At 44.6% G+C, this 27,472-nt stretch overlaps 1 protein-coding gene across 11 annotated transcripts in view; it reads right to left on the minus strand.

Annotated features, from left to right (window-relative positions):
- Positions 1 to 27,472, minus strand: part of PXK (PX domain containing serine/threonine kinase like) — a 79,835-nt gene that overhangs the window by 6,842 nt on the left and 45,521 nt on the right. For 7 of the 11 annotated variants that reach the window (XM_070455800.1, XM_070455810.1, XM_070455809.1 and 4 more), the window contains 12 exons: positions 27,370 to 27,443; positions 26,722 to 26,796; positions 23,689 to 23,793; positions 22,607 to 22,708; positions 21,079 to 21,240; positions 20,568 to 20,685; positions 18,815 to 18,893; positions 16,384 to 16,432; positions 11,371 to 11,448; positions 10,750 to 10,836; positions 10,238 to 10,307; positions 7,009 to 7,071 (listed from right to left, as the gene is read on the minus strand). In XM_070455800.1, coding sequence (XP_070311901.1) covers positions 7,009 to 7,071; positions 10,238 to 10,307; positions 10,750 to 10,836; positions 11,371 to 11,448; positions 16,384 to 16,432; positions 18,815 to 18,893; positions 20,568 to 20,685; positions 21,079 to 21,240; positions 22,607 to 22,708; positions 23,689 to 23,793; positions 26,722 to 26,796; positions 27,370 to 27,443 — 1,062 coding nt within the window. The remainder of the gene's footprint in view (positions 1 to 7,008; positions 7,072 to 10,237; positions 10,308 to 10,749; positions 10,837 to 11,370; positions 11,449 to 16,383; positions 16,433 to 18,814; positions 18,894 to 20,567; positions 20,686 to 21,078; positions 21,241 to 22,606; positions 22,709 to 23,688; positions 23,794 to 26,721; positions 26,797 to 27,369; positions 27,444 to 27,472) is intronic. The other 4 variants (XM_070455801.1, XM_070455811.1, XM_070455808.1 and 1 more) reach the window with 1 other exon arrangement.

A 27,472-nucleotide genomic window follows, 5' to 3' on the forward strand; every position in this document is an offset into this window, starting at 1 on the left:
TAGAGTGGGTTTCAGACTTTGATGTGGCTAGATAAATCCTGGGAGCTCCAACATTCTAAAAGAACTTCTTCCTTTTCTTGTACCTTATTTATTTGTTTTACTGAAGTACAGTTGATGTACAATATTATATAAGTTACAGGTGTACAATATAGTGATTCAGAGTTTTTAAAGGTTACGCTCCACTCAGAGTTATTGTAAAGTTTTGGTTCTAGGCCCTGTGTTGTACAGTACATCCTGGTAGCTTATTTTACACATCATAGTTGTGTCTTACTTATCCTAAACCTTCCTTCCTGTTACTCAAGTTCTCAGTCATTCTGTGCCCACAAGGCCCCCTTCGCCGCCTCCTCCAGTCCCGCACACATGAAACTTCCCTCTTTGCAGTCCCTCTCACAGACTGGCTTTCTACCAACTGCCAGCTCTCTCTCTTCAAAATTATTGCTTAAAATGATAATCTGCAAGCAAGGAGGGCTAGAATTCTCTTGCAGGGTATTCACAGCTTAACTTCACAGTACTTTCTTGCTTATCAAGCCCTGTGTACATTATCTACCTCATAAAGACCAGGAATCCTCTTAAAAGACAGCTTCAAAGAATGGAGATGACTTGTGCAAGGTCACCCGGCAAGTGGTGGAGCTCCGTCCCAAGCCCGGGGTCACTAGCGCCTCTTTCAGGGCTCCTATCACACCAGCCAAGCACAGCTTTTAACAACACAGGCCCTGCAGTGCGCAGGTGCTCAGGAGGAACCAGGGAGATGAACAGGCCAAGAAACTAAGACTGAATCCTGGCTCCAGCATCTCCCACTTGTGTGACCTCAGTCAAGGTCCACAAGAGCCTCAATGTCTTTGTCTGTGAAATGGAGCTGTAAGTATAATCCCTGCTTCTTGGATAGGAAGGTATTCATGAGGATTAAATAAAACAGTAACTATAAATCTCCTAGAACAGTGTCTAGGACAAAATAAACATTCAAATCATGTGAAATACAATGATTAACAACAATAATAATTTGGGTTTCCTGCTTACTTAAGAGTTCCCCAAATACTCTTTATACTCTTTTGCAAATCTTTATTTTTTTTGCAAATCTTTTTAAACACACACACACACACACACAATAGCAAGACTGCAGGCCTGTCTCCTCCCAAAGGGAGCGTAGGAGCAAATATCTGCATGTAAATCAGAAACTTCTAAACCACTCAGCTCCATGAATTCAGAGTGTAAACACTAGCTGGTGACACTGACCCAGAGATGAGTCAGGATAAAGTATCTCAAAGTTCTTGAAAGAATGACCTTCTAGAGGCAGGAAACATACACTTTAGAAAAAAGAGCGAGCTAGGAATGTTCTCACTGGGAAAAAAAAAAAAAATTTAGAGAATTCCACCTTACCCAACAGAACTGCCAACAAACTTGAGGAAATCTTTCTACTCTTTCTCCCATCAATCTGGTAAGGATTTCAAGAAAAGGCCCTGGGCAGGGAGGTTCAGAGAGAAACAAGAGAGGCCTCAGTCCTCACACAAATGCTGGAAAGGACTCAGGAGTGTAAGACTCCTTTGCTTAGAAACACTTGTCTCTTCTGCCCTGTCCTGAAAGTAATTGAGCTTAAAATCACCCTTAGTTACCACAAATGCTTTTAAAACTGACGATTTCAGGAAGAAAGTCAATGCTGTCAAACTGATCTTGCCTCAATTGATCTATTGCTGAGCAAACTGCCAGGGGTGAGGCCACAGTGGGTTTATGGATGTAGGTGTGAGTGTGCTCAGCTGTGTCCGACTCTTTATGACCCATGGACTGTAGCCCGCCAGGCTCCTCTGTCCATGGAATTCCCCAGGCAAGAATACCAGAGTGGGTTGCCATTTCCTTCTTCAGGGGATCGTCCTAACCCAGGGATTCAACCCATGTCTCCTGTATCTCCTGCATTACAGGCAGACTGTTTACCCACTGAGCCACTGGTATAAATGATGTTATTGTCCAGCAAACAGTGGGTTTAGAGGATGCTTGATTAGAAAGAACTGAGATGGTCTCCTCTAACCCCCTCCCTTTTGCCTTTTTAACCCAAAAGAATCCTCCTGTCAAGAAGGAGACTAGAGTTCGATCCCTGGGTCAGGAAGATCCCCTGGGGAAGGAAATGGCAACCCACTCCAGAATTCTTGCCTGAGAAATCCCCCGCACGGAGACACCTGGCGGGCTGCAGTCCATGGGGTCAAAAAAGTCAGACATGCCTTAGCAAATAAACAACAACAACCCAAACCCAAACCCAGAAGACTTATTCAAGGTCTCCCAGTAACTCACAGTGCCCTGAGGACTGACTGTGTATCAGGTGCTGTTCTAACCTCCTAGGCCCGGACTCTCTGGATCCTCATAGTATATCCACTGACAGGCACTGTTGCTATCCTTGTTTACAAACGGGAAGCTGATGTGAAAGCTCTGCCTCTCTGTACACCAGGGCTAAATCAAACCTCTCTGGGTGAAAGCAGAAAAGGACAGCTTTATTAGTTAGCCAGGCACAGGTAACACAGAGGGCTCCTGCTTTGGAAAAACTATGTATCTCTACCCCCAGGGGATTTGGTGAGGGGTTTTGTAACAAGAGTTTAAGGGTGGGGTCCTGACAAGATTAAGGTGTGTGCAGGGCTTAATCTTGTCTCAGCAGGTTTCTGGATGCTCCTCCCTTGATTAGCAACTCTACCCTTTGAAATTCAGGGATGGTCACGGAGGCTGGTGTCCCATCTACAAGAAACAAGGGACAAAAGGGCCTCCATGCCCAGGAGCCCTATCTGGCCTCAGTTGATTTTGAAATCTGAAGCCCAGGGAGGTCAAGTGTCTTCTCCAAGGTTCTATCTAGAACTACAGAGTGGTGACCCTCAAGTTTAGGTTCTGCAAGCCAAGATGTAGATCTCAAGGGTTCCCAGATGGAGCTGTGCTTGAGATGCTACCTTCAGCAGGAATTCCTTTTCAACGCTAGCCCTTGAAAATGAAGACTTCTCCTTCATTTCTTGAGAAAATCGCATATTATCATAAAGCCAGAAGATATTAATACTATGCTTGACTTAGTTCCCAGATAAAGCACAAATGTGGCCTAGAAGTAAAGACATAAATTGGAGTAAATTGTGATTCCAGCAATAAAACAGGGAGCGTGCAGAGAGGCAGCAAGAGAGATGAGCCCAGTGAGAAGCCTGGCTGCCTGTCCTGAAACGGAAAGGACCAGTTTAAGTAAGGGCTGTGCAGGCGGCAAGTAGGCTGAAAGCCTTGCCCTCACCCAGTTCAGTTCAGTTCAGTTCAGTCGCTCAGTCATGTCCGACTCTCTATGATTCCATGGACTGCAGCACGCCAGGCTTCCCTGTCCATCACCAACACCCAGAGCTTGCTTAAACTCATGTATATCGGGTCAGTGATGCCATCCAACCATCTCATCCTCTGTTGTCCCCTTCTCCTCCCACCTTCAATCTTTCCCAGCATCAGGGTCTTTTCTTTCCCAATGAGTCAGTTCTTCACATCAGGTGGCCAAAGTATTGGAGCTTCAGCTTCAGCATCAGTCCTTCCAATGAATATTCAGGACTGATTTCCTTTAGGATGGATAGGTTAGATCTCCTTGCAGTCCAAAGGACTCTCAAGAGTCTTCTCCAACACCACAGTTCAAAAGCATCAATTCTTCGACTATCAGCTTTTCTATGGTCCAACTCACATCCATACACGACTACTGGAAAAACCACAGCTTTGACTAGACAGACCTTTGTCAGCAAAGTAACAAAGTGCCTGCTTTTTAATACACTGTCTAGGTTGGTCATAGCTTTTCTTCCAAGGAGCAAGCGTCTTTTAATTTCATGGCTGCAGTCACCACCTGCAGTGATTTTGGAGACCAAGAAAATAAAGTCTGCTCACTGTTTCCACTGTTTCCCCATCTATTTGCCATGAAGTGATGGGACCAGATGCTATGCTTTTAGTTTTTTAAATGTTGAGTTTTAACCCATCTTTTTTACTCTCCTCTTTCACTTTCATCAAGAGGCTCTTTAGTTCTTCTTCACTTTCTGCCATAAGGGTGGTATCATCTGTGTATCTGAGGTTATTGGTATTTCTCTCAGCAACCTTAATCCAGCTTGTGCTTCATCCAGCCCAGAATTTCGCATGATGTACTCTGCATATAAGTTAAATAAGCAGGGTGACAACATACAGCCCATCTTTGCATGAAATGTTCCCTTGGTATCTCTAATTTTCTTGATGAGATTTCTAATCTTTCCCATTCTATTGTTTTCCTCTATTTCTTTGTATTGATCACTTAGGAAGGCTTTCTTATCTCTTCCTGCTATTCTTTGGAAGTCTGAACTCGGATGGATATATCTTTTCTTTTTCTCCTTTGCCTTTAGCTTCTCTTCTTTTCTCAGGTATTTGTAAGGCTTCCTCAGACAACCACTTTGCCTTTTTGCATTTCTTTTTGATGGGGATGGTCTTGATCACTGCCGCCTGTATAATGTCACCTCTGTCCATAGTTCTTCAGGCACTCTGTCTATCAGATCTAATCCCTTGAATCTATTTCTCACTTCCACTGTAAAATTGTAAAGGATTTGATTTAGGTCATACCTGAAAGGTCTAGTGGTTTTCCCCACTTTCTTCAATTTGTCTGAATTTTGCAATAAGGAGTTCATGATCTGAGCCACAGTCAGCTCCCAGTTTTGTTTTTGCATATAGAGTTTCTCCATCTTCCCTAGGATTTGTGGAGCATTTCCCATAGGAATGGTAGCATGACAGTACCACCTGTGAGGCCTTGCACAGTACAGAAGTTCGAGATGCTGCTTTGTTGGTAGTTTTTTTTAGGAGGAGATTCTCTATTTAAGAAGAACTATTGGGGGAGGAAATTACCACAGACGGGACCTGAGGAAAGCATTTGCTTGATCAGTATCTATCATTTTGGAGCTGCTGAGAGGTGCCGGCAATGCTAGGCCACTCAGTTGGGCCTTGTCTGCGTGCTCATCTCTGTGACCCAGGATTTATTAGCACAGTGCCAGGCATACTGCAGGCTCTGGATAAATGCATCTAAAGTAGCTGAATGAATAAACTCCCTGTGGGTGGCTTGCTTGGGGCCTTAAATGCTAGGTTGATAGGCAAATGCCAGTTATTATTTTTATGAGTCGCAGTAACAATAAATGCCCAGCAGAGGTCAGAGTACAGTCTCTGGGGCTGAGTCAATCATTTCATCAGTAAAACATTAAAGGACATAGAGAAAAAGAGAAAGCCAACACCTGCTGGCACCTCGCATCTCTGCCGGGCATTGTGCTTGGGGCCTCACATGTGTTTCCCTCTGAATATGTGTGACTACCCTTCAGGACACGGAACTATATTCCCGACTGTTCCCTCTCACCTCAGATGAAGTTTTTTCCAACACTGACTCTAATTACAAAAGATTCCTCTTTTTCTTCTCATTCTAAATGTTGCCTCATTTCATGCAAACCAGCTACTGTATCAGAACTGAGAACTCAGATTAGAGAATTCATCAAACACAATCCAAACAGACTGAATTCTCCAAGGTATTTAAAAATGAAAACTGGCAGGTAACTGCCCGCCTCAAATGCACACAGCAAGAAGGTCTGCACGTCTAAGTCTAAGCAGACACCTCACTTCTTAAAGGAGGCTTCATGGATTCTCACTATTAGTTCTGTCCTATTTCCTTAATATGTCTAAGCGGTGTGAAATCGATATCCATCCTCTCATCTAGAAAATGGCTGAACATGATCATGGGCAGTGGCTCTTCAAAACTTTCTGATCAGCCTATAGAGGTCACTGCCACAAAAGACAGAGAAGTCTACTTTCTGTATGGATCAATATATGGAGGCCTTCTTGTAAAATCTGCTGACAAAGTCAGACAGGAAATAGGATATTACGTCTCCATGAGACAGGCACTTTATTTAAAATAGACCCTGGCCCCAGAACACTCGACAGGAAACCACCAGCAACCAGCCTCCATGATCAAGACACCCGACAGCCAGATGCAAGCCCTTCAAACCAGTCCCCTTACATTTGATGATCATCTTTTTTTTTTTTTTTTCTTTTTGGAAGGTCTGTTAGAAGCATTTGAGAGGGGTTGGGTAATGCTCTTGGTAGCTGCTGGCGCCACTTTAAGTCTTAATGAGTATGGTGCTTGTCAACTCATAAATCAACCCCAGCCCACTCTCCCTTCCAAGGGCTGCAGAGACTCCTCCAAACACAGCCGGCAAGCCCTGAGTGGTAGAACCAGTTCCTCTGACATCTAGAACATCTGGTTCAGTTAAGGAGGGAAAGGAGATACTGGTACCCCAATGCATTTTTATGGGGCTTGCAAAGTCGTTAGGAGAGAGATATTAGTTCCAAAAAGAAAGAAAAAAGATAGCATTATGAGGCCACTTCACACATTTAGAGGTTATTTTTATAAGTATTCTCTGAAAAAAAACCTCTACATTTTTCAAACAAAACTCCAAGAAACCTGATTTAAGTCAGAAAAGCGAAACAAAGGTTTGCTAGCCACAGGAAAGTGGTCAGATGATGAGATGCAGAGCAGAACAGAGCACAAACGGTTATCAGGAAATCAGAAGCTCAGTGGGTATTTCACTCCTATAGGTGGGCATTTCACCAGCTGTGCTCTGTGACAAAGCCAGCAGTGTGGCTGGGCTCCCTGAGGAGAGAGTCCTGGCAGGACAGGGCCCCTGGGCAGCAGCGCAGTTGTTTTGTTCAGCCTAAGCGTATACCAAGACAGGGTCTGATGTAAGGAGCCTGCATGAGGCTTGACAGCGAAGAGAGCGAGCTGGAGGTAGGGGGTGGGTGAGTGGCCCTAAAACCAACTATTCCGTTCCCCTTGAAATCCGAGTTTGGAAATTGAGACCCTCGCTTCTCCCAAGTGACACTGCTGACCTGCACCCCCACTGGCTTCTCTGGAGGAGGATGGTCCCTTCTAACCCCTCAAACGTCTGAGCCAAGGCGAGAAGAGCGAGAGCCCCACACTCCTCCCCACCGGTGCAGAAGGGGAGGCAGGCAGGTCACTGCCTTGTCACTGACCTGCTGTGGAGGGCGGAGTCGGCGAGGACGGGGATGTGAGAGGTGAGCTGGCCCCAGATCCTGCTAGGAGAGAAAACAGAGAAAACCCTCATGGGGACCAAAGAAAGGCATCTGGAATGTGGCCTGAGCTGGGACCCACCACTGTCTGAGCCCCTGCACTTGGCTCATGTGTGGACGTGGCAGGAAGGCAGGCGGGACAGAGTTCAGGGACTGGGCCCGTGACCGCAGGCGTCCACCCCAGTGCAGGGCGCATTTCCTTCCCCAGGCCTCACTGCCTCCCACCGCTCTCCACAGCCTGCTTGGTTTGAAATCAACTCTGTGGCATCCAACAGCTTATGCAATTGGCTACAGTCTCTTGTGTGGACCCAACCCGTCTTCCTGGATAATGAATGACAAATGACAGAGCCACAGCAGAACAGGTGATGGAGGGGCGCAGGCCAGTGTAGTGGAGGCCTCTCCAAAGGAAGCAAGAGGTCTCCAGCGCATCCACCCGGCAATGTTCCCTGCGCAAGTGCCATTTTACCAGCAGGCACCCTGAAGTGGACAGGATCAGCCTCTTCAGTGTGTGGACTTCCCAGGCTTTTTCTTACCTGAAGTTCAGCAAACACCCTTATTTACATTAAAATAAGGTGCATATCCCCATAGATTGTATGCTTTTCCTGGACCCAGTAACATTGTTATATTTCAAATACTCCCAAATTCCCCAGCATCACTTCCGCTGCTCAGAAATCCCCAGAATACACCCTCCTGACTTAACCTGGAAGTAGCCCAGTGAGCAGATAGAATAGCCTACACAAGCCCTTTCCCTCACATGGAGGTCCTAGCGAAGGATTACCAGAGCTCCCTGCAGGGAGAACTGAGACCACGCCCCTGAGAGCCCACCACCTGTTCTCGGGGCGCCTCCTGCCACCACCTCCCCCGTCATCCACACCACACAGACACGAAGCACAGGAGAAATGTCCTAATTAAACCACATCTCCCGCCAGCTGAATCCCTTTCCACTATTTTCAATATTCTCTCACCTCCTATAAAACACGGGAGGCGTTTTACTGAAAAAGATGGCAAAATCCAGCCCACTGTGATACTACGCTGCTTGTAGTGCTAACATGGGTTTTAAAGGGGAGAAGGTTTGCATTTGTGACTCAGTGGGGTCTGGAGATGATCTACACCTTTCTATCAACTGTTTCCTGGCTTTCCTAAACTCCTTGAGGTGGTGTCTTGGAGTCCTTAGCCTCCCACCTGGCTGCATCTGGCCTAAGTGAAGTGAAGTGAAAGTCATACAGTCGTGTCCGACTCTTTGCGACCCCATGGACTATACAGCCCATGTATTCTCCAAGCCAGAATACTGGGCTGGGTAGCCTTTCCCTTTTCTAGGGGATCATCCCAACCCAGGGATTGAACCCAGGTCTCCCGAAATGCAGGCAGATTCTTTACCAGCTGAGCCACAAGGGAAGCCCAAGGATACTGGAGTGGGTAGCCTAGCCCTTCTCCAGCAGATCTTCCCAACCCAGGAATCGAACAAGGGTCTCCTGCATTGCAGGTGGATTCTTTACCAATTGAGCTAGGACAGCCCTAGCTGGCATAGAGCTTTGCAAGCAGGCAGGTGGAGACACCGAGCCAGGCTTTCTCCACATCGGACAAAGTGTCTGCCAGTGTGACAGGCTGACTGAAGACACGACTCTCAGGCCAATGGTGAAAATGACTGGCCCACGTCCAATCCATCAACCATGAGAAAACAGACCTCCAACTCTGAAATTATGTACCAGCCACAATAGCCTCCAGCCCCTTCCTCCTCTCCCAGCCTCATCCACAGGGAGCCAGCCCTGGTCCTCATATAGACCTCCAGGGCCTCCTTCTCTTCCCCCCTAGAGCCCCGAGCCCTTCTCTGGCTTGACTCTCCAAGCAGTGGTGCTGGCACAGTTCCCACCCTCCCGGAGTCTAGCATCTTCTCCCATCCCAACTCTTCCAGCTCCAGCTCTGCCTACACAGCCTGCATCCTCTGGCAGCAGCCAGCCCAGCCTTTAGGTCTCACACCCCTCACTTCTTCTCTTGCCCCTGGCAGATGTCTTCCTCACTGACTTCCCTAAAAGATCTGAGAAGGCATGGTCTGTGAACACCCTCAATCTCCTCTCTCGCCTCCACTTCAGATGCCTCTGCCTCTTCACCTACTCCACTTGCTCCTGACACCAGGAAAGGATGCATGGGTTTTCTCCAAGGCTGAGACTGACAGCTGGGCTCTTGATCCTAACCCCATGGCCTTCTAGCACCCTCTCACCTTGCCTCCCTCAACAATCACTCTCTTTTGCATCTTCAGTTTCTCTGTCTCTACTGGGTCCTTATCCTGACTGGAAGTATGTGCAACTGTCCCTCAACCTAAAGAAACAAAAAACCATCCCCTTCCTTTGGCCTCCAGGGCTCAGGCAAAGCTGCCCCTGTGAGGATGAAACCTTCCCTTCTCCAAGTGGAACTCCACTTCACAGACTCAAAAGGCAGAAGAACTGCAAGGTCCCAGGGGGTCACTTGATCTGATGTCCAGAGATGGGGACATGAAGGCCCAAAGCCAGCCAGGCAGGGCAGGGACAGTGCTCTCTATGCCTTCCTCGCCCTTCTGGAATGTTGCCTTTTGCGATCCCCGCACACTGGGGAGACGTTTCCTTAATGGAGGAGGGCGTGCCCTTCTGCCACGTGGGGACCGAGCGGAGGGCAGGGTTTAGGGCCATTTCAGTTAGTGTAGCCTCTCCTGATAAGCAGAAGGCCTTGCACTGCATTATTGGGTGGGGTTTCATTAAAGGGCTGATGCTCATCTTTGACAGATCGAGTCCTGCCATTGGTGAAGAGGCTTGTGGCCCATTAAGCTCTGGGGTCCCTTCTAGTACATGAATCCTGTGAGACTTTCAATGCTATGGTAACTCTTCCCTGGGAACAGAATTCTCTTGTTTTCTGCATTTGTCACCACACTGCCTAGTAGAACCCAGGGACTCCTTTTTTTTTACTTTTTATTTTATATTGGGGTATAGCCAAATTAACAATGTTATAAAAGTTTCAGGTGGACAGCAAAGGGACTCAGCCACATATACATGGTTCTCCCCCAATCTCCCCTCCCATCCAGGCTGCCACAAAGCATTGAGCACAGTCCCCTGTGCTATATACAGTAAGAAGAACCCAAGAACCTTGACTCCTGGCCCTAATCTTTGGGATCCAGGCCCCACTATAACCTATAATCAGTTACCTGAATTATTGGAGTTGCTGTATTTTGCTGAATGCTCTTCACTATTTTCAACAGCAGATCGTTTTGACTTCTTTAAAAAAAAAGGGGGGGTGGGTAGGAAGCAAAGAATGAACACACCAGAATAAAAACATTTTTAGGCACAGAGTCATAAACTAGCTACACACAAGGTCATATTGAGCTTCATAACAGTGAAGAAGCCACAAGCCAAAACTAAAGGGAGAAATAAAAACCAAGAATGCTGAGTTTACAATCTCAGGCCAACCCTTCCCCACAATTATAGTAAGGCCATCATCAGCCCAGCAAGCCAGGGAATTCTATGGTCCATTTATCTGCTGACACTATTATATGGTTTTTGTTGAGAAGCAGCTAACCAGTCATCTGTAAAGTTTTAGCTTTCAGAAAGATACAGCACAGAGATCTGTTAAGAACTAGACGCACATCACTGACTTAGAACTTTCTTCACATGAAGTCAAGCATTCACAAGAAAGAATTCACAGAGACACCGGGCTTACCTTTCGAGCTAAAATCTTCCTCTTTTTCCTTTCTTCTTCAGATCCATGGTGAGACTGAGCTCTCGTCAGTCTTCGATGCTGGTGGATCTTTAAGAGAACACAGTTCACCACAAATGTAAGCATATCCTACGCTAATGAAAATTTCTACCATGTTTTGCCAAATCAAATTATCTGGATGAAAATGCTTTCCGTGCTCAGCCTCTGCCTCCACACTGGGTCTGGATGTCAGGAAGAAGAGTATGCCAGCAGGTGAAGACTGTTCCCTATCCACCCCCAGGTCCCTACCTGCTTTTTCCTCTCTTAGTGAAAACGAGTGTGGCCCCAGAACCATCAGAGTATGAAACATGGAGGACCCCCCAACCACCCAGTCTGCCCTGATCATAAAGAGTGATCATCCTTTGGGAACACATTTCTTTCTGCCACAGGCTGAGCTCCCTGCAGGTAGGACTGTTTAGTATTCAGTTGTCTCATAGCACTGAACATGGAGCCTGGTCCAGAGCAAGCATGCAAGACATGTTTATGGAATGAACGATCAGTTAAAAGTAAATCACTGCGATCACCACAGCAGAGGATGGGGATGCTAAAACACCAAAAGGCAAAGAGGAACTATTAGCAGTTTACCTGTTTCTGTTCTTCAATCAGTCTCTTTTCTATACATTCTTTGGCAATTCTCAATGCCTCTTTTAACTTTGTGGGGATCTGAAAAAAGAGAAAGTACATAATCTATAGAGGAAACTGGCTGGAGGTTCTCTCGAGTCGTGGTTTGAACAAAGAAATGGTTGCTCATCAAAGAGGATTCCTGGAAGGAAATCACTTACAAGCTGTCCACTTCACTCCTATCCTGCCCACTTTTGCTATCCCCAACCCACTCACCTCATTAGCATTTTTCAACAAGAAGTATATTACTAAATGAACACATAAACATGATGGATATTTCAAGTACGTCAATTCTCAAGGGACCCCAAATTACCACAACGATCTTGAAAAAGAAAGTTGGAACCTAAAGCCTCACACTCCCTGATTTCAAAAATCTAATGCAAAGCTACAGAAAAGAGTGTGATACTGGCATAAAGACAAATAGACCTATGGAACAAAGAGACAGCCTAGAAGATGATGCTGTTAAAGTGCTACACTCAATATGCAAGCAAATTTGGAAAACTCAGCACTGGCTACAGGACTGGAAAAGGTCAGTTTTCATTTCAATCCCAAAGGAGGGCAATGCCCAAGAATGTTCAAAGTACTGCACAACTGTGCTCATTTCAAGTGCCAGTAAGGTTATTCTCAAAATCCTTCAAGTTGGGCGTTAGTAGTACATGAACCAAGAACTTCCAGAAAAGGCAAAGGAACCAGAGATCATTGCCAACATTTGTTGGATCACAGAAAAAGCAAGGGAATGCCAGAAAAACATCTGCTTCTGCTTCATTGACTACACTAAAGCCTTTGACTATGTGGATCACAACAAAAGTTGGAAAATTCTTAAAGAGATGAGAATACCAGTTCATCTTACCCGAATCCTGAAAAACCTATATATGGGGGTCAAGAAGCAAGAGTTACAGCCAGATACAAAACAATGGACTGGTTCAAAATCGGGAAAGGAGTACAACAGAGCTGTATAATGTCACCCTGCTTATTTTAACTTACATGCAGAGTACATCATGTGAAATGCCAGGTTGCATTAATCACAAGCTGGAATCAAGATTGCCAGAAGAAATATCAACAATCTCAGACATGTAGATAATACCACTCTAATGGCAAAAAATGAAGAGGAACTAAAGAGCCTCTAGATGAGAGTGAAAAAGGAGAATGAAAAAGCTGGCTTAAAATTTAACATTCAAAAAACTAAGATCATGGCATCCTGTCCCATCACTTTATGGCAAATAGAAGAGGAAAAAGTTGAAGTGACAGATTTTTTTTTCTTGGGCTCCAGAATCACTGTGGATGGTGACTACAGCCAGGAAATTAAAAGACACCTGTTCCTTGGAAGGAAAGCTATGACAAACCTAGATAGTGTATTAAAAAGCAGAGACATCACTTTGCCAACAAATGTCTATCTATAGTCAAAGCCATGGTTTTTCCAGTAGTCATGTACAGATATGAGAGTTGGACCATAAAGACGGCTGAGTGCCGGAGAACTGATGCTTTCAAACTGTAGTGCTGACGACCCTAAGAGCCATTTGGACTGCAAGATCAAACCAGTCAATCCTAAAATAAATCAAACCTGAATATTCAATGGAAGGACTGATGGTGAAGCTGAAGCTCCCAATACTTTGGCCACCTGATGCAAAGAGGTGACTTACTGGAAAAGACCCTGAAGCTGGGAAAGATCGAGGTCAGGAGGAAAAGGGGGCAACAGAGGATAAGATGGTTGGTTGGCACCACCAACTCAATGGACATGAATTTGAGCAAACTCCAGGAGATAGTGAAGGACAGAGGAACTTGGCATGCTGTAGTCCATGGGGTTGCAGAGTCAGACATGACTTAATTACTGAACAAGAACAACAAATACTAAAAATTTAACTTTACAAAAGCTTTGAGTAGGTAATATGCAGTGATATGGTTCAAAACTCAGTAGGCATAAAAAGGGTATATCCACAGAAAAAAGCATCCCACCTAGTTCCTCTCCATGGAGACAACCACCACCACCAGTCTCGTGTATATTTCCAGAAAGAAAACAGACACACAAGAGATTAACATGGTTTTTAAGATCACAGTATTTTCACCACAGACACTCTGGCTTGCGGGAAGAACAAGGGCTAATGATAACGCCTGGGCTGGACTACTAGACTTGAGGAGAGTATATTTACAAGGCTGAATGCATTTCCTGAAGAGCTTCGGTAAAAAAGACATGAATTCAGGGGAAAAAAAAAAAAAAAAGACATGAATTCCAAAGCTTTTCTTTCACTCCAACTTCAGATCCAAAGAAGCTATTCTTTCTGCTGTGTGCTGTTCTTAGTCACTCAGTAGTGTCTGACTTTGTGATCCCACAGACTGTAGCCCACCAGGCTCCTCTGTCCATGGGGATTCTTCAGACAAGAATACTAGAGTGGGTAGCCATGCCCTCGTCCAGGGGATCTTCCCACTTAGGGATCAAATCCAGGTCTCCTGCACTGTAGGCGGATTCTTTACCATCTGAGCCACCAGGGAAGCTCCCTCTAACTGGCAAAATAGGACAGAAGAAAGACTCTCCCTTGCCTATAAAATCTTCAGACACCACCCTGTTTGGTGTTTTCTTTCTTTTTTTCCCAGTAAATTTAATTTCATTCTAAGATTATGGGTGTGTGGGGACTGTAGAAAGGAGAAAGAGAATTACCCTTCATTCTACCACCCAATGAAGAGTAATTCTCTTTCTTGATGAAAGTGAAAAAGGAGAGTGAAAAAGTTGGCTTAAAGCTCAACATTCAGAAAACGTAGATCATGGCGTCCAGTCCCATCACTTCATGGCAAATAGACAGGAAAACTGTGATTGACTTTATTTTTCTGGGCTCCAAAATCACTGCAGATGGTGATTGCAGCCATGAAATTAGAAGACGCTTACTCCTTGGAAGGAAAGTTATGACCAACCTAGACAGCATAAAGCAGAGACATTACTTTACCAACAAAGGTCCGTCTAGTCAAGGCTATGGGTTTTCCAGTGGTCATGTATGGATGTGAGAGTTGGACTATAAAGAGAGCTGAGCGCAGAATTGATACTTCTGAACTGTGGTGCTGGAGAAGACTCTTGAGAGTCCCTTGAACTGCAAGGAGATCCAACCAGTCAATCCTCAAGGAGATCAGTCCTGGGTGTTCATTGGAAGGACTGATGTTGATGTTGAAGTTGAAACTCCAATACTTTGGCTACCTGATGCGAAGAGCTGACTCATTTGAAAAGGCTCTGATGCTGGGAAAGATTGAGGGCAGGAGAAGAACGGGATGACAGAGAATGAGATGGTTGGATGACATTACCGACTCAATGGACATGGGTTTGGGTGAACTCCGAGAGTTGGTGATGGACAGGGAGGCCTGGCATGCTGCGGTTCATGGGGTTGCAAAGAGTTGGACACAACTGAGCATCTGAACTGAACTGAACTACCACCCAAAGGTCTTCCTTTGGCTCAGTGGTAAAGAATCTGCCTGCAATGCAGGAGATGCAGGAGACACAGCCTCAATCCCTGGGTCAGGAAGATCCTCTGGAGAAGGAAGTAGCAACCCACTCCAGTATTCTTGCACTGGAAATCCCATGGACAGAGGGGTCTAGAGAGCTCCAGTCCAAATGGTTGCAAAGAGTCAGACATGACTGAGCACACTCGCAAGAGACTACTCTTCAAAACAATGCTAAAAGTGAGCGCTGAGGGGGCCCAGCCTGTACTAGGTGTCCTGGGTCATCTCAGGAGTCCACTGGCAGCGGTCAGGTTTTACTCACCAACACTACATGAGTAAACACAGACCCACAGGACAGGTTTTTGCCCCTACATCAGTGGCTTTCAAATGGGGGTGATCTTGCCCTCCTCCCCTCTCTAGCTAGGGGACAGCTGGCAACATCTGGAGACAGTTTTGACTGCCACACAATGTGGAGGCGGAAAGGGAGCACCACTCCCCTCCAGTGGGGTCACAGGCCAGGGTGCTGCTCAACATCCCACACTGCACAGCGCAGCCCCAGCAGTAAAGACCGACCTGGTCCAAAGAGTCAAATGTCGTGGAACGTTTGGGAGGTGATTAGAGGCTATCACCAAAGCAAAGTAAGGCATCAGCTTGGTTCTGGGGAGCTCTAAAGCTCCTGCTGTTTCCACAACACTGCATAGCATGGCTACTTCCCTGGATACTTGCTTCCAGTCCTTATTCTAGACAGAAGTATTTTTTCACACTATTTTTTTTTTTTTTGGCCATACCACACAGCATGTGGGATCTTAATTTCCCAGCCAGGGATCGAACCTGTGCCCCTGCATTGGAAGTGCAGACCCTTAACCAATGGACCGCCAGGGAAGCCCCTACATACTGCATTTGATATTCTGCTTTCCTCCCTCAGCCCAAATAATAATCACTTTCCATGCTACTAGAATGTCTTTGTAAATTTCACTTTCATTAGATAAAACACACTCAATCCATGTACTGTAAATTATTAAACTACTTCAAGATTGTAAAACATTTAGATTATTTTCAATTTTTCTTTATGTAAAACAAAGAATGTTGCTGGCCATTCCTGTTCCTCAAGGATTAAGCTGCAACCCACTGCAACTGCTCACCCCTGGGGGTTGGGGGTGTAAGAACTCAGGGTGGAGAAAAACAGGAAAGCAGACCCTAGAGAGTTAAGATGCACACCTAAGGAAAATTTCAGTGACCCCAGATTCCTGCATCATTCATACAAAAAGCAATTAAAATCATTAACTGGAGATGTATGTCTTTGCGATTAGCAGCAATCTTTTTATGCTTGACAAGTGGTTCTTCCAGCAAAAAGCTCATATATATCCTGGCTGCCTTAGAGCTGTGAGAGAGGCTGTCCAGCTCTTGTCCTCACTTAGGTCCCCCAAAATCGATAAAAGCAGGTTTTCCCACTCCACATCTACTATAAATACTGTATCTTCTCTTTATTGAATAAAAACCTAACTTTCCAAGAAAACATGTATGACACAAACCAAGAAATGGTATAATTTGTTTTACCTTAAACTGTGGCTTTTCAGAAGTTGTGAGCAGAACATCACTGAATAATCTGTAAAGAAAAGAAACAGAAATATCTTTCTTAATTAAGGTGTACTTTCAGAACAGAACCAGAGCAGAATGAGACATTTTTAGCCCATAAGTCCCCCCCAGCCCCGGTCCAACCTACCACCTCAGGTTTATCAATAAACTCAAAGGAGTTTCCAGGCCACCCACAGAGACCTCCAGGAACCCCAACTCCCCATTATTTCCAAGCTCAGCAGCTGGGTCAGCTTTGTAGGGGAAGTGACTTCCCCACTGAGGGGCAACAGTTTTCTCATGTAAATTAATTCGCATTTTGAAAAGAAATTTGCAAGTTACTTATTATGGTTATGAAAAGTCAAAGTGTTAGTCACTCAGACTTGTCCCAACTCTGTGGCTTCATGGACTATAGTCCACCAGGCTCCTCTGTCCACGGGATTTCCCAGGCAAAAATACTGGAATGGGTTGCCACTTCCTTCCAAGCCCGAGGCCCCAGGACTGCAGGCAGATTCTTTATCCCTGAGCCACCACAGAAGCCCATTATTTATATTATACTGCAATTAATATATGCAGCAGACATTTCTAAACAGAATGATTGATTTTCCTTTTTTTTTGTCCGAGGAGGATAAAATTTATTCTAAAGCTCAATATAATAAAAATGTGCGAGTAAGTAAAAGGGAATTGCTTTGATTGGAATCCAACAAGAGAAAATAATCTTTTAAGGAAAAGTAGTGCTTCTCATGCTCTCTCAAGAAGAAATAGCAGCTTTTGGAGAATATCAATTCTCTCCTTGAAAGTATGCTATTAAAAAGGACAGTGTGAGGAATTCTGAACTGTTCTGACTAGTTGTTTGGGCACTGCCCAAATGGTTCTGCCTAAGTCTTTCCTTGAACTGTCCCCCCTTTTAAAAAAGGGTAACTACATCTCAAGAAGAAGAGACAGTGTTAACTTTTCCCCACAGTGCTCCCTGGGCAGCCTAGAGGTAGAGACAAAACTCTCCCCTTCAAGGCCAAGGGGTTGACTTACTTCCCAGTCAACTCGTTTTTAACTAAGCAGAATTCACACCTCACCAAATGCTATCCCAGGCTGAAGCCCACAGGGTAGAAAGACTTAAGTGAAGGAAAAAAAAAAAATTGGATTTGCTTTAGAACTGGAAGGCTGGGAGGAAAATGCAAGCACTTCAGAGCAGGGGGTGCAAATACAAACCCAAGTAAACTGACATGGATAGAGGCTGTTTCCTAACTTCAAAGGCATGTGTTCTGTAAGTGAATGGTGAAAATGACTAGAATAATTTTCCCACGTTTGCACTGTTGCTGACTGTGCCTGGTTCGCAGAGGGATGCTCCAGCGTCAGTGAAACACTGAAAAGTCACATTCACGGGGCAGGGGCTTGGCTGCTCTGTACAGCGCATCCTCCCCAGGCCTCAGACTGGAACAGACCCCCTGGGATACAGGAATCTGAAGTTACACCGCCTCCCCTGAACTCGGGTTGTATGTACTTCAAGTTGTCCTTCCTCATTTCCCCATGTAATTGTCTCCCGAATACATCTGCTCACAGAGCACTGGGTACATCTCAGAGCACAAAATAGAAGCTGCATAAATAGCACTTAGTAAGCACTTCTTAAGTAACTGGGCCTGTACTAGGAATCATCTCAATAAATCCTCCCACCAGCCCTCTGAGGTGGAGACTATTATTATCCCCAATTATAGAGGAGGAAACTCAGCTTCCAGAGGTTAGGAAACCTGCCCAAGGTCACCTAGACAAAGCGCTAAAGCTGTGCCCACACCCAGGTCTGTCTAAACTCAGACACAAGCTTCTGAACTATCCTGCTGCCTTTCCGTGAAGGAACAGAACGTGCACCTTAAAAAAAGACCCCGAAGCACTATCTGACCCGCCTCAATTGACCATTCATCTCTAAGCCCCAGCACAGGGCCTAGTGCATGTCAGACATCAGATATACGCTACCCAGTGAGGAGATGAATAAACACGTGCAGGGGAGGCCGAAGCCAGGCAGCCCTCCTCCTGGAGGCCAGCCCCTGCCTGACCAGTGACCAGTGGCTAGCCACCGCTGCGGGCCACGTGATGAATGGAAACAGGGTTGCCCCCCTTCAGTACTTCCCAAGCGGGCGGCCGTCATGTGTCCATGTACACAATGCCAACGTGGACAGGGAGAGACATACACGAAGACACACGTGAAGACGACACGGGTGTGAAGAGAGAGCAGTCAGACTATGGTGAACAGGGGTCACGAGGAAAGGTCAGGATGTCACGTGGCAAGTGACCACTGGCAAGCAGGCCACAGAGACTCTGTGGGAACTGCAGATGAGTCTCTACTGGGACTGGACACTTGGGCCAGTGGTCCGGGGCTCGACACGGTTAGGAAGGTTACAGCCAAGGCGTGGGATTGACTTACGGCATCTGCAAGAGCCGGGAGACGGTGGGCATGCCATTTTTACAGGCTTCACAAGACAGCGTGGACTCCAACACGGCCACTTGAAATGAACAGATACACGTTTTAGTTCCACAGAACATGCTGGCAAACCCACTTGGTGATGAAAAGTTTGACACCACTTCTCAACAACTGTCTGCAGGCTCATCAGGACAGTGTCAAAACTCTTCACGCACAGACAGATGGCATACGTAGTGGCAGGGGGTTGAGAGGGAAGGGGGGTTGCTGGAAATGCTGACAACTCCCGATGACTCAAAAAAAAAAAAAAAGGTTCAGGAACCACATGCTGACAGAAAGCTAAGTATATTGCACAGATAATTGGAGGAAGGACTCAATATATCATTCATAAATGTGTTTGCTCTCTTAAAAGAGAAGTAAACACCACACATGAGTAAAATTCTGAACTTGAAAGACATGTCTCTGCTTGCCTGCTTTTAGTCAAAACCAACATATGAAGTGCCAACTGTTGGTATCTCACCATCCAACACCTTGGACGGTGTAAACAAAAGCAGCCAGATTTTTTTTTTTTCATTCATAATTTGACCACTCAGAAATAACTATTATTAACATTATGCTTTTTACCCATACAAATACACACATTTAATTCTTCACATGTCCAAATGAATTCTTACTTTATGTAAAGAGATACATCCAAGGAAACTGATGCAAACTTCTAAATTTAATATAGTACTTGGTTATACCAGAAAAAAAAAATTATCACAAATGAAAAAGACATTTCATATAGAGCAAGTTTTCACAATTATCGTTTATTACATACAGTCATCCCTCAGTCTCCTTGGGACACTGGTTCAGGAACCTCTCCTTCCCTAAAGATACCCAAATCTGCAGATGCTCAAGTCTCTTATACAAATTGGTATATAATATTTGCATACAAACTATGTACATCCTCCCACATACTTTATTTACAAAAGCAGCCAGATTTCCTTTTTTTTTTTCCTCTCTTTTTACTTGCAGGTCACTGTTACGTTTCAGCTGTTCAAACTCAACCCAAAGTAGTCTCCAGGCCTGTTCTCTGGGACCATCGCACAACACAAAACAGACACTGGTGGAGGTTGACCCGACCGCGTGGAAGGCGCGAGGTTCTAAGAGCTGCCCTGCCCCCCGCCACCCCTGCCCCAGGGGGGTGTAAGCTGGCTGTCGAGGGGAGGAAAGGGTCCCTGGGTGACTCTGCATCGCCCTGACATCCCTCCTTCCTACAGGAGGCCCTCAGTGGTGCTGGGAGAACTCCTGGATCCAGGGTTTCCTGCCCACCTTTCCGAGCTCTGGGCCTGGTGGGCTGTCCTCTGCCGGGTGTCCAGCCTGTGGCTGTCCTCACAGGTCCCCCTCCAGCCTTGGGATACCTCCTGACTCTGCCTGAGTCCACAAGACTGGATGCAAGTTGTCTGCTCCTAGCTTCTGCTTCTACCTCTCACTAGGTCTGGCCATACTTCTCTTCACATCCTCTTGCTTCCAAAATTCTGACGCATGTTACAGAAGGGCTCTGAGATTTCAGACAGCCTGACAAACAGACGAGCGATCTGAATTTTCAGTGAAATGCATTTAAGGAAGTTACTCCTGTAACTTCTACTTCCTGGTAAGACTTCCTGGCTATGGAGCACGGTAACTTCCTCTGGACCTTCCCTGAACTCTGGAAAAGGGGGTGAGAAGCTCCGAGCATAACCAGGGCCCAGAAGACCCTTACAAACCCCATACTGACCCACAGCCATGGACGGTGCAGGAGGGAAGGAGTCTACAGGCACTGAGTCGGGCGGTCGTCCGTAAGTCATTTCATATAGTAAGTGGCCAAAGCAGTGGACGTCCACACTCTCCAAAGTCTGCAGAAGAAAAGATGGCAGAGGGCTTTGGCTTTGTGAATCCCTAGCCCTGGGCTTCCACTAAGAAACATGGCCCAGGGGCAACCCCATCCACAACTGGTAGTGACCATTCGAGGCCTTTTGTAAAAGCTCACAAAGCATCATTTTGACGAAAAGTCCTGGTCCTACCCTTCACGGTGGTGCAGTGAGGTTCTACCCTTCCTTGGCCCTGCTCAACCAGCCTCTCAGATACAGCAGTGCTGTGGGAGAGACAGGGACAACAGGCCTGCCTGCCCCAACCATACCCACCCCTGCTTAGCACACATTTCTTACAGGGACAGATCATGCATCCTGCCACGGGGATAACTTACACCTAAAAATAAGCCTGCTGTTTCATCACTTTCATCAACTTACATTGATCTTCCTGAACTGTGAGAAATACGATCGGTAGAAGGAAGGAAGGCCCAACAAGGAATTCTCCAGGTCCAGCAGCCGGCAGGTATCGCCATCCAGCATCACGTTGGAAGCGTGAAGATGACCGTAAGGGAATCCCTTGTCATGTAGAAACTTCAGGACCTATGGAAAAGAATGCAGTGGTTATACTCCCCTCCAACTCATTTGATGTGAGACAGGTTAAACTTTGCTTTTTCAGTCAATGTATTTTGAAACAAGATCAAACCAGTCACCAGGGCGATTCCTAAAGAAAGAGTACATGTCTGTGTATTTCTTTGGAACAGACAGACGCTAAGTGCTTTCCAGCTGTGGACACGCCAAGCAAAGCTCCTCATTTCCAAAGAACAGAGAAGCAGCCTGCACCTGCTCGGTTAACAGCTCTGATGCCAAAAGCCTCTACCGTGAGCACTTTCTCTAGCCAAGCACCACAACCCAGCTCTCTTCGGGGCAAAGATCCTCCTGCACAGATGAATAAAGCTATCCTGCCAGGGCTTCTGCCAATTATTCAGGAAGAGGGGTTGAGCTGAAAACATCTCTAGTCCTGTCTCACCTCAGAATATATTTGGCTGTTTATTAACAGAAACACATGACAGTCTCCCACAAAAAGAAGCAAACTTTTCGGTTGCCATTTCATAAACAGTGGTTCAGCCAGTGACACAGACTGGATACAGCCCTGTAAAAGACCTGGTGAACCACAGCAGTGCCCTGCTGAAGCAGGTGCCCGGGATGATCCGTTGAGAACCAGAAGAAAAGTATTACAGCTTTTCTGTCTGTCTTTTGTTTTTCATTTATTTATTTTTAAATTTTTTGGCCATGCCATGTGGCATGTGGGATCTTAGTTCCTGGACCAGGAATCGAACCCACCACCGCTTGAGTTGGAAGTAGAGTCTTAACCACTGAACCATCACAGAAGTCCCCTGTCTGTTTTGTTTTTAATCTCATTCTTTCTTAACTTATACTGGACAAAATACATTAATAATAGAATATATATAATATATATGTATATAAATTAAACATATATAACATGGGAGTGTTTACGCTTAAATTGTTTTCACTGATAGGTTTGCATAATCCAAGAAGTTTGGTGAATGCTTCTCTAGAGAGTGATGTGGGAAAGGCTTTTTCACGTTAGTTTCACTTCTGTAAGGGAACCATATGGTTATGTATAGGATATAACAAAAGCAAGAATCTTGGCACAAAGATAAACCAGAAATAACACAAAACTTGGTATTCACACAATAAAGTTCTTAAAAATCACATACTAGTTTAGGAATTTCCAATAGCTAAGCTTGTGGAACTGTGTTGGGTCTAGATTACTGCTTTAGCCTCAAATATTTGCCTTTGGGGGTAAAATATGACAATGCCCCAGTTTGTATGTGACCAGATAATCTCAACTATTTTAGATATTGCCTGAAAATGTTCCCAAAAGAATACTGTGATGCTGGGTGAAATTCCAATGCAACTTAAACAAAAGTCAGATACTTCTTACCTCTAATACTTGCCGCCCATATGTTTTTATTTGCTGGAGTTCAAGGCCTTGAACCTTCTTAGGGCTGCAGTACTTCTTCAGGAATGGGTCTTTCGGTTTTGCCTTTGGAAAGGAACACAGAGCACATAAGAAGGCAATAGAGGGGTTGAACTCTACACGCACATGGCCTCCTTGAACAGAGAGGACACATTAAGAGGCTGGGGGCATCAGACGAGTCCAGCTGGCAGGACATGGGCTGTTAAATACAGCAGCCTGCACAGTTAATAGATAGAGGCTGACCAGGGTTCCAGCCTTTTTCTAGTCCAGTGAAGACGTTCCTGGTCTTAACGTAAGCAGACCCCAAAGTCTTGTACACTGTTAGAATTCTTCAGTATTGCTTTAAAAAAAAAAAAAAAAAACACATAGCAGTGTTAATTATGGGTTTCCCAGGTGGAACTAGTGGTAAAGAACCCACCTGCCACTGCAGGAGACATAAGAAACATGGATTCGATCCCTGGGTTGGGAAGATCCCCTGGAGGAAGGCAAGGCAACCCACTCCAGTATCCCTGCCTAGAGAATCCCACGGACAAAAGAGCCTGGTGGGCTACAGTCCACAAGGCAGCATAGAAACAGACACAACTGAAGTGACTTAGCAAGCATGCAGTGTTAATGATATTTATTATGTTGTGTTTTACACCTTTAGTATTTACCCATCTTACCCTTTTAACTGTCTTCATCTAATTTCCCTTAAATATCCTCTCCTACCTCTGTTAACCACAAATCTGATCTCTTTTTCTATGAGTTTGTTTGTAAAGCTTCTCAGTATTCCTTTAACAAAAAATGTAAACTTTAAAACTGACCTAAGAGCAGCCTACAATCTAATGGATATAATCATGAAATGTTCAACCTTTCCTCATGTGGGTAAAGGAATGCTCTTTAGCCAAATTGGGTAGTTTCTATTGCTAAAATAAATATAAATTCCAAATAAAATTAAAATGAAGTCCTCGGGGCCTAGCGTCTAGAAGCTTAGGGGTCAAGTATCAGTAACAGGTTCTTAAGGGACTTGAGAGCTTTTGAAGACCAGGAACTTGCACCTCCAGTACCTTGTAGATCAGGTCCTTCAAGGTCCCTTTTTCATTAAACACTCTAATTAGCAATGCTGAGGATTCGTTAGCTGTGGCAAAGGTAACACGATAGATGTAAGGGTGCTGCCAAAACAAAAAAAAAAAAAAGAAATTCACATTTAATCTGCATCAGCATCTAGGTTCCTTTTAGATCCAGGATCCGGTTATACAGAATCAAGTGCCAGCGTGATAGTTTAATTGCACATAAATGCAGAACATTCCCTGAACACATGGTATTTTCAAGTCATCAGATGATCAATTACTAACTCATTTTTTAGATGGGAGAAGGAAGGTAAACTACAGTGATTAAGCGAAGTGGCTAGAAGTTAAGCTCTCCAAGGGAAGGTATCTGCTTTAATGTGGTCTCATAGTTCAAGCGACAGTGTGGTGCAAGAGAGGGAAAGTCTGAGTTTTGGGAAAGGTGGTTTTAATATTCTGCCTCTGTAAATTGGTAAAAAAAAACAAAAACAAAAACAGCCAAATTCTAGAGCAGCCAAGTGGAACCCAGGACAAATGTGTCTCCCCTCACATTGCTGCCTAACACTCCACACTGCTGCCTAGTGATAAGCCAGGGAGCATGACAGCCAGAAAACAAGCAACAGCAGCGTCTTTCAGCATCTTGGCCCTTTTCCAGGGCAGTGAGCGTGCGTCTTCCTGTCCCTCTGCTGCAGTGTGCAACATGACGAGTGACACTGCCCTCTTGAGCGGCGGACATGGGTGTCAACAAAGCAGGGTGGGGAGTAAGACAAATCACTCAATGACCGAAAGAGAAGTCCTCATGTGACCTGGAACTGTGGATACATGGACCAACTGACCTCAAGTATTACAGTGGCCATGAGCTCAAAGGAGTTACCACAAGATTTAAACCCTTGGGAGCTGTATTGTGTGAGGATTTGATGGGCAGGGGGATGGGAGAGGGTGCCCAAGGAAATAAAGAAAATTGATCATGAAGTTCCTCCTGATCATCACAACAAAGCGATTGCTGTGGATATTTTCATGGCCTTACTGAAATACAATTCACATCCCAATATAATTCACCTGTTTAAAGTATACAACTCAATGGTTTTCAATATATTCAGAGCTGTGTGACTATCACACAGAACATTTTTATCACCTCAAAAAGAAACCCAATGAATAAACTAAAAATCCTTGGAATCCATACTGACATAAACAGATATAGAAGAGAGAACATGAAGCTCTTCCTCAGAGTAGAATGCCAACCAGTAAGTATAAGAGAAATGATGGCGTTACAACATCTCTATGAATGCTACAACTAATGGGTTTGATAAAGACTATACTACTTATATAGTCTCAAAAAAAAAAAAAAACCTCCCTATAATTGCTTATCAATTAGTTCTAGTTATCTTATTCTTTTTCTAGTTACCTTATAAAAATAACTAAGGATGGGTACAAATGTTCAGCTAAAATTGTTCACCATGGTATTTTTTAAATAAATAAGAGCAAAAAACTAGAAGTGATCCACATGTCTAGTGGATCAGCTGAGTGAACTGAGGTATGGCTGGCCAATGATAATTTTATGCAGCCAGTAGAAGGCAATGGCAACCCACTCCAGTACTCCTGCCTGGAAAATCCATGGGCAGAGGAGCCTGGTAGGCTATAGTCCATGGGGTTGCAAAGAGTCGGACACAACCGAGAGACTTCACTTTCACTTCTCACGTTCATGCATTGGAGAAGGAAATGGCAGCCCACTCCAGTGTTCTTGCCTGGAGAATCCCAGGGATGGCGGAGCCTGGTGGGCTGCTGTCCATGGGGTCGCACAGAGTCAGACACAACTGAAGCAACTTAGCAGCAGCAGTAGCAGCAGTAATAATGATGTATTATACTGTATTTATTAACAACAAAAGATGTTCATGGGTATATCACTAACAACAACAACAATAAAGCTTTGGAACAGTATCTATATGATTTTTTTCAAAAATAATCATGTAAGAGAGTTCCTTGGTGGGCCTAGTGGTTAGGATTCTGGGCTTTCATTACTGTGGCCTTGATTCAATTCCCGTTCAGGGAACTAAAAGCCCCCAAGACACAAGGCGCAGTCAAAAAAACCATAAAATTCTAGAGAATAACAATTGGACATGACACTTTGGCCCATACTTCAGGTTACTTGGAATTATGGGCAAATTTTATTTTATTTTTGCCTATCTGTGCTTTCTGACTTTCTGCAATCAATATGCACCACTAGCCTTGCACGATCTTCTTTTTAAAAAAAGGATATCCAAGAAAAAAAAATTAGGATTGAGTATCATAGCCTGTGTGCCACAACCTATCAGACTCAAAGACCACAATATTTTTCTCCGCCAGGTATCATACCTCATTAAACGCTTGGTCTTGCTAGCTTGACAAGACATTCTCTTCAAAAAACGAATATCAACACTAACTCAATTTTCTCTGGCCAAGTTAGTCTTTTCCTTAAGAATATCTGCATATATTTTGAAAGACATTCATGAGGTTCTTACCACTGAAAGCCTTGGATTAGAATCCCTTTTCCAGTTAATCTAAATCTGCATCAGTTCTGCTTTCTCAGGCTGGAAACGGGTCTCTCAACTCACTGATAATAAACATCCTCACCAAGAACAAGAGGCTCAGAGAACTGGGTGCTTTCCTACTCTGATGTTTGCTTAAAACACAAAAACAATATTTCGGGCTTCCCTGACAATACAGTGGTTAAGACTCTATGTTTCCATGGCAAGGGGTGCGGGTTAGATCCCTGGTAGGGATCCTGCATACCACGTGGTGTGGCCAAATGAATAAAAAAAATTAAATAAATTACCACATTTCGTGGGTGGTCTGGAAGTCATGAATGTCATTTAAATGGCCAATGGTCTGTGGGAGTAGCCCTGAGCACTTCCAGTCTGAAGAGAAATCCACTCTACCTCTCCATTCTCAAGCCTGGAGAGTGTTTCCAGCTCTCCTGTCCATGGTCACCCAACCACAAGAAAACACTGTGAATCTGTCATCGGCATCAAGAATAACAGAAGGACTTGTACTCACCAAACAGGAAGGCAAAAGTTTGATTAGACACTGAAAATCTTTATCTGACAGATACTTGTCAGGACCAAGGTCAGCCTGCAAACATGGGAGGAAATATCAGGGTGCTGTTTTGGTCATCAGAAGAAAAATTCCTCACAAGCCTTTCCTTTTTTAAAAAAATCTGTCCAAATACATGAATATAAACCAAAGACGAAAACCACAGTAATTTGTGTTGCCTCATGGCCTTTCTGGAGTATATAAACATACAAATACTAGCACCTAACTGTAATGTTACCTAATTCTATTAACCAAATGTATCACTAGAGCTCCCAAAGTGATAGATAAAACAAAAATAATGCCCAAGCATTTTTTTTAAAACAAACTGCCAAAGTCTCAGTCCTAAAGAGGTCCAAGAAAACTATTTTAAGCTGTTAGTATTTCTTTCCAAATGTTTACTAGCTGTTGAAGTGTAGTCACACTGATATTACCACATGCATAAACAAAGTGACTTAAAATGACTCTTTGATATATGACTCTTTGATGTATGATTTTACATCTCTCAGCAGCATAGTACAATTTTGTAGTTCTCTTGTCAGTTCTCTTGCTTTCATAAACCCACCTGAAGTCCCTGAAATTAGTCTAAAGCAAAACAAAACAAAATTAGCTTACCCAGCTTAACACTAGCCGTTCCTTTGGCTGATTTTTAATCTTCATCAAGAAATATTTCTTCCTTATCCTCCAACCTGTCATAAAAGGAGATGTGTTTATAGCT

This window comes from Odocoileus virginianus, chromosome 26 (assembly GCF_023699985.2).
Source record: "Odocoileus virginianus isolate 20LAN1187 ecotype Illinois chromosome 26, Ovbor_1.2, whole genome shotgun sequence".
Taxonomy (NCBI): Eukaryota; Metazoa; Chordata; class Mammalia; order Artiodactyla; family Cervidae; genus Odocoileus; species Odocoileus virginianus.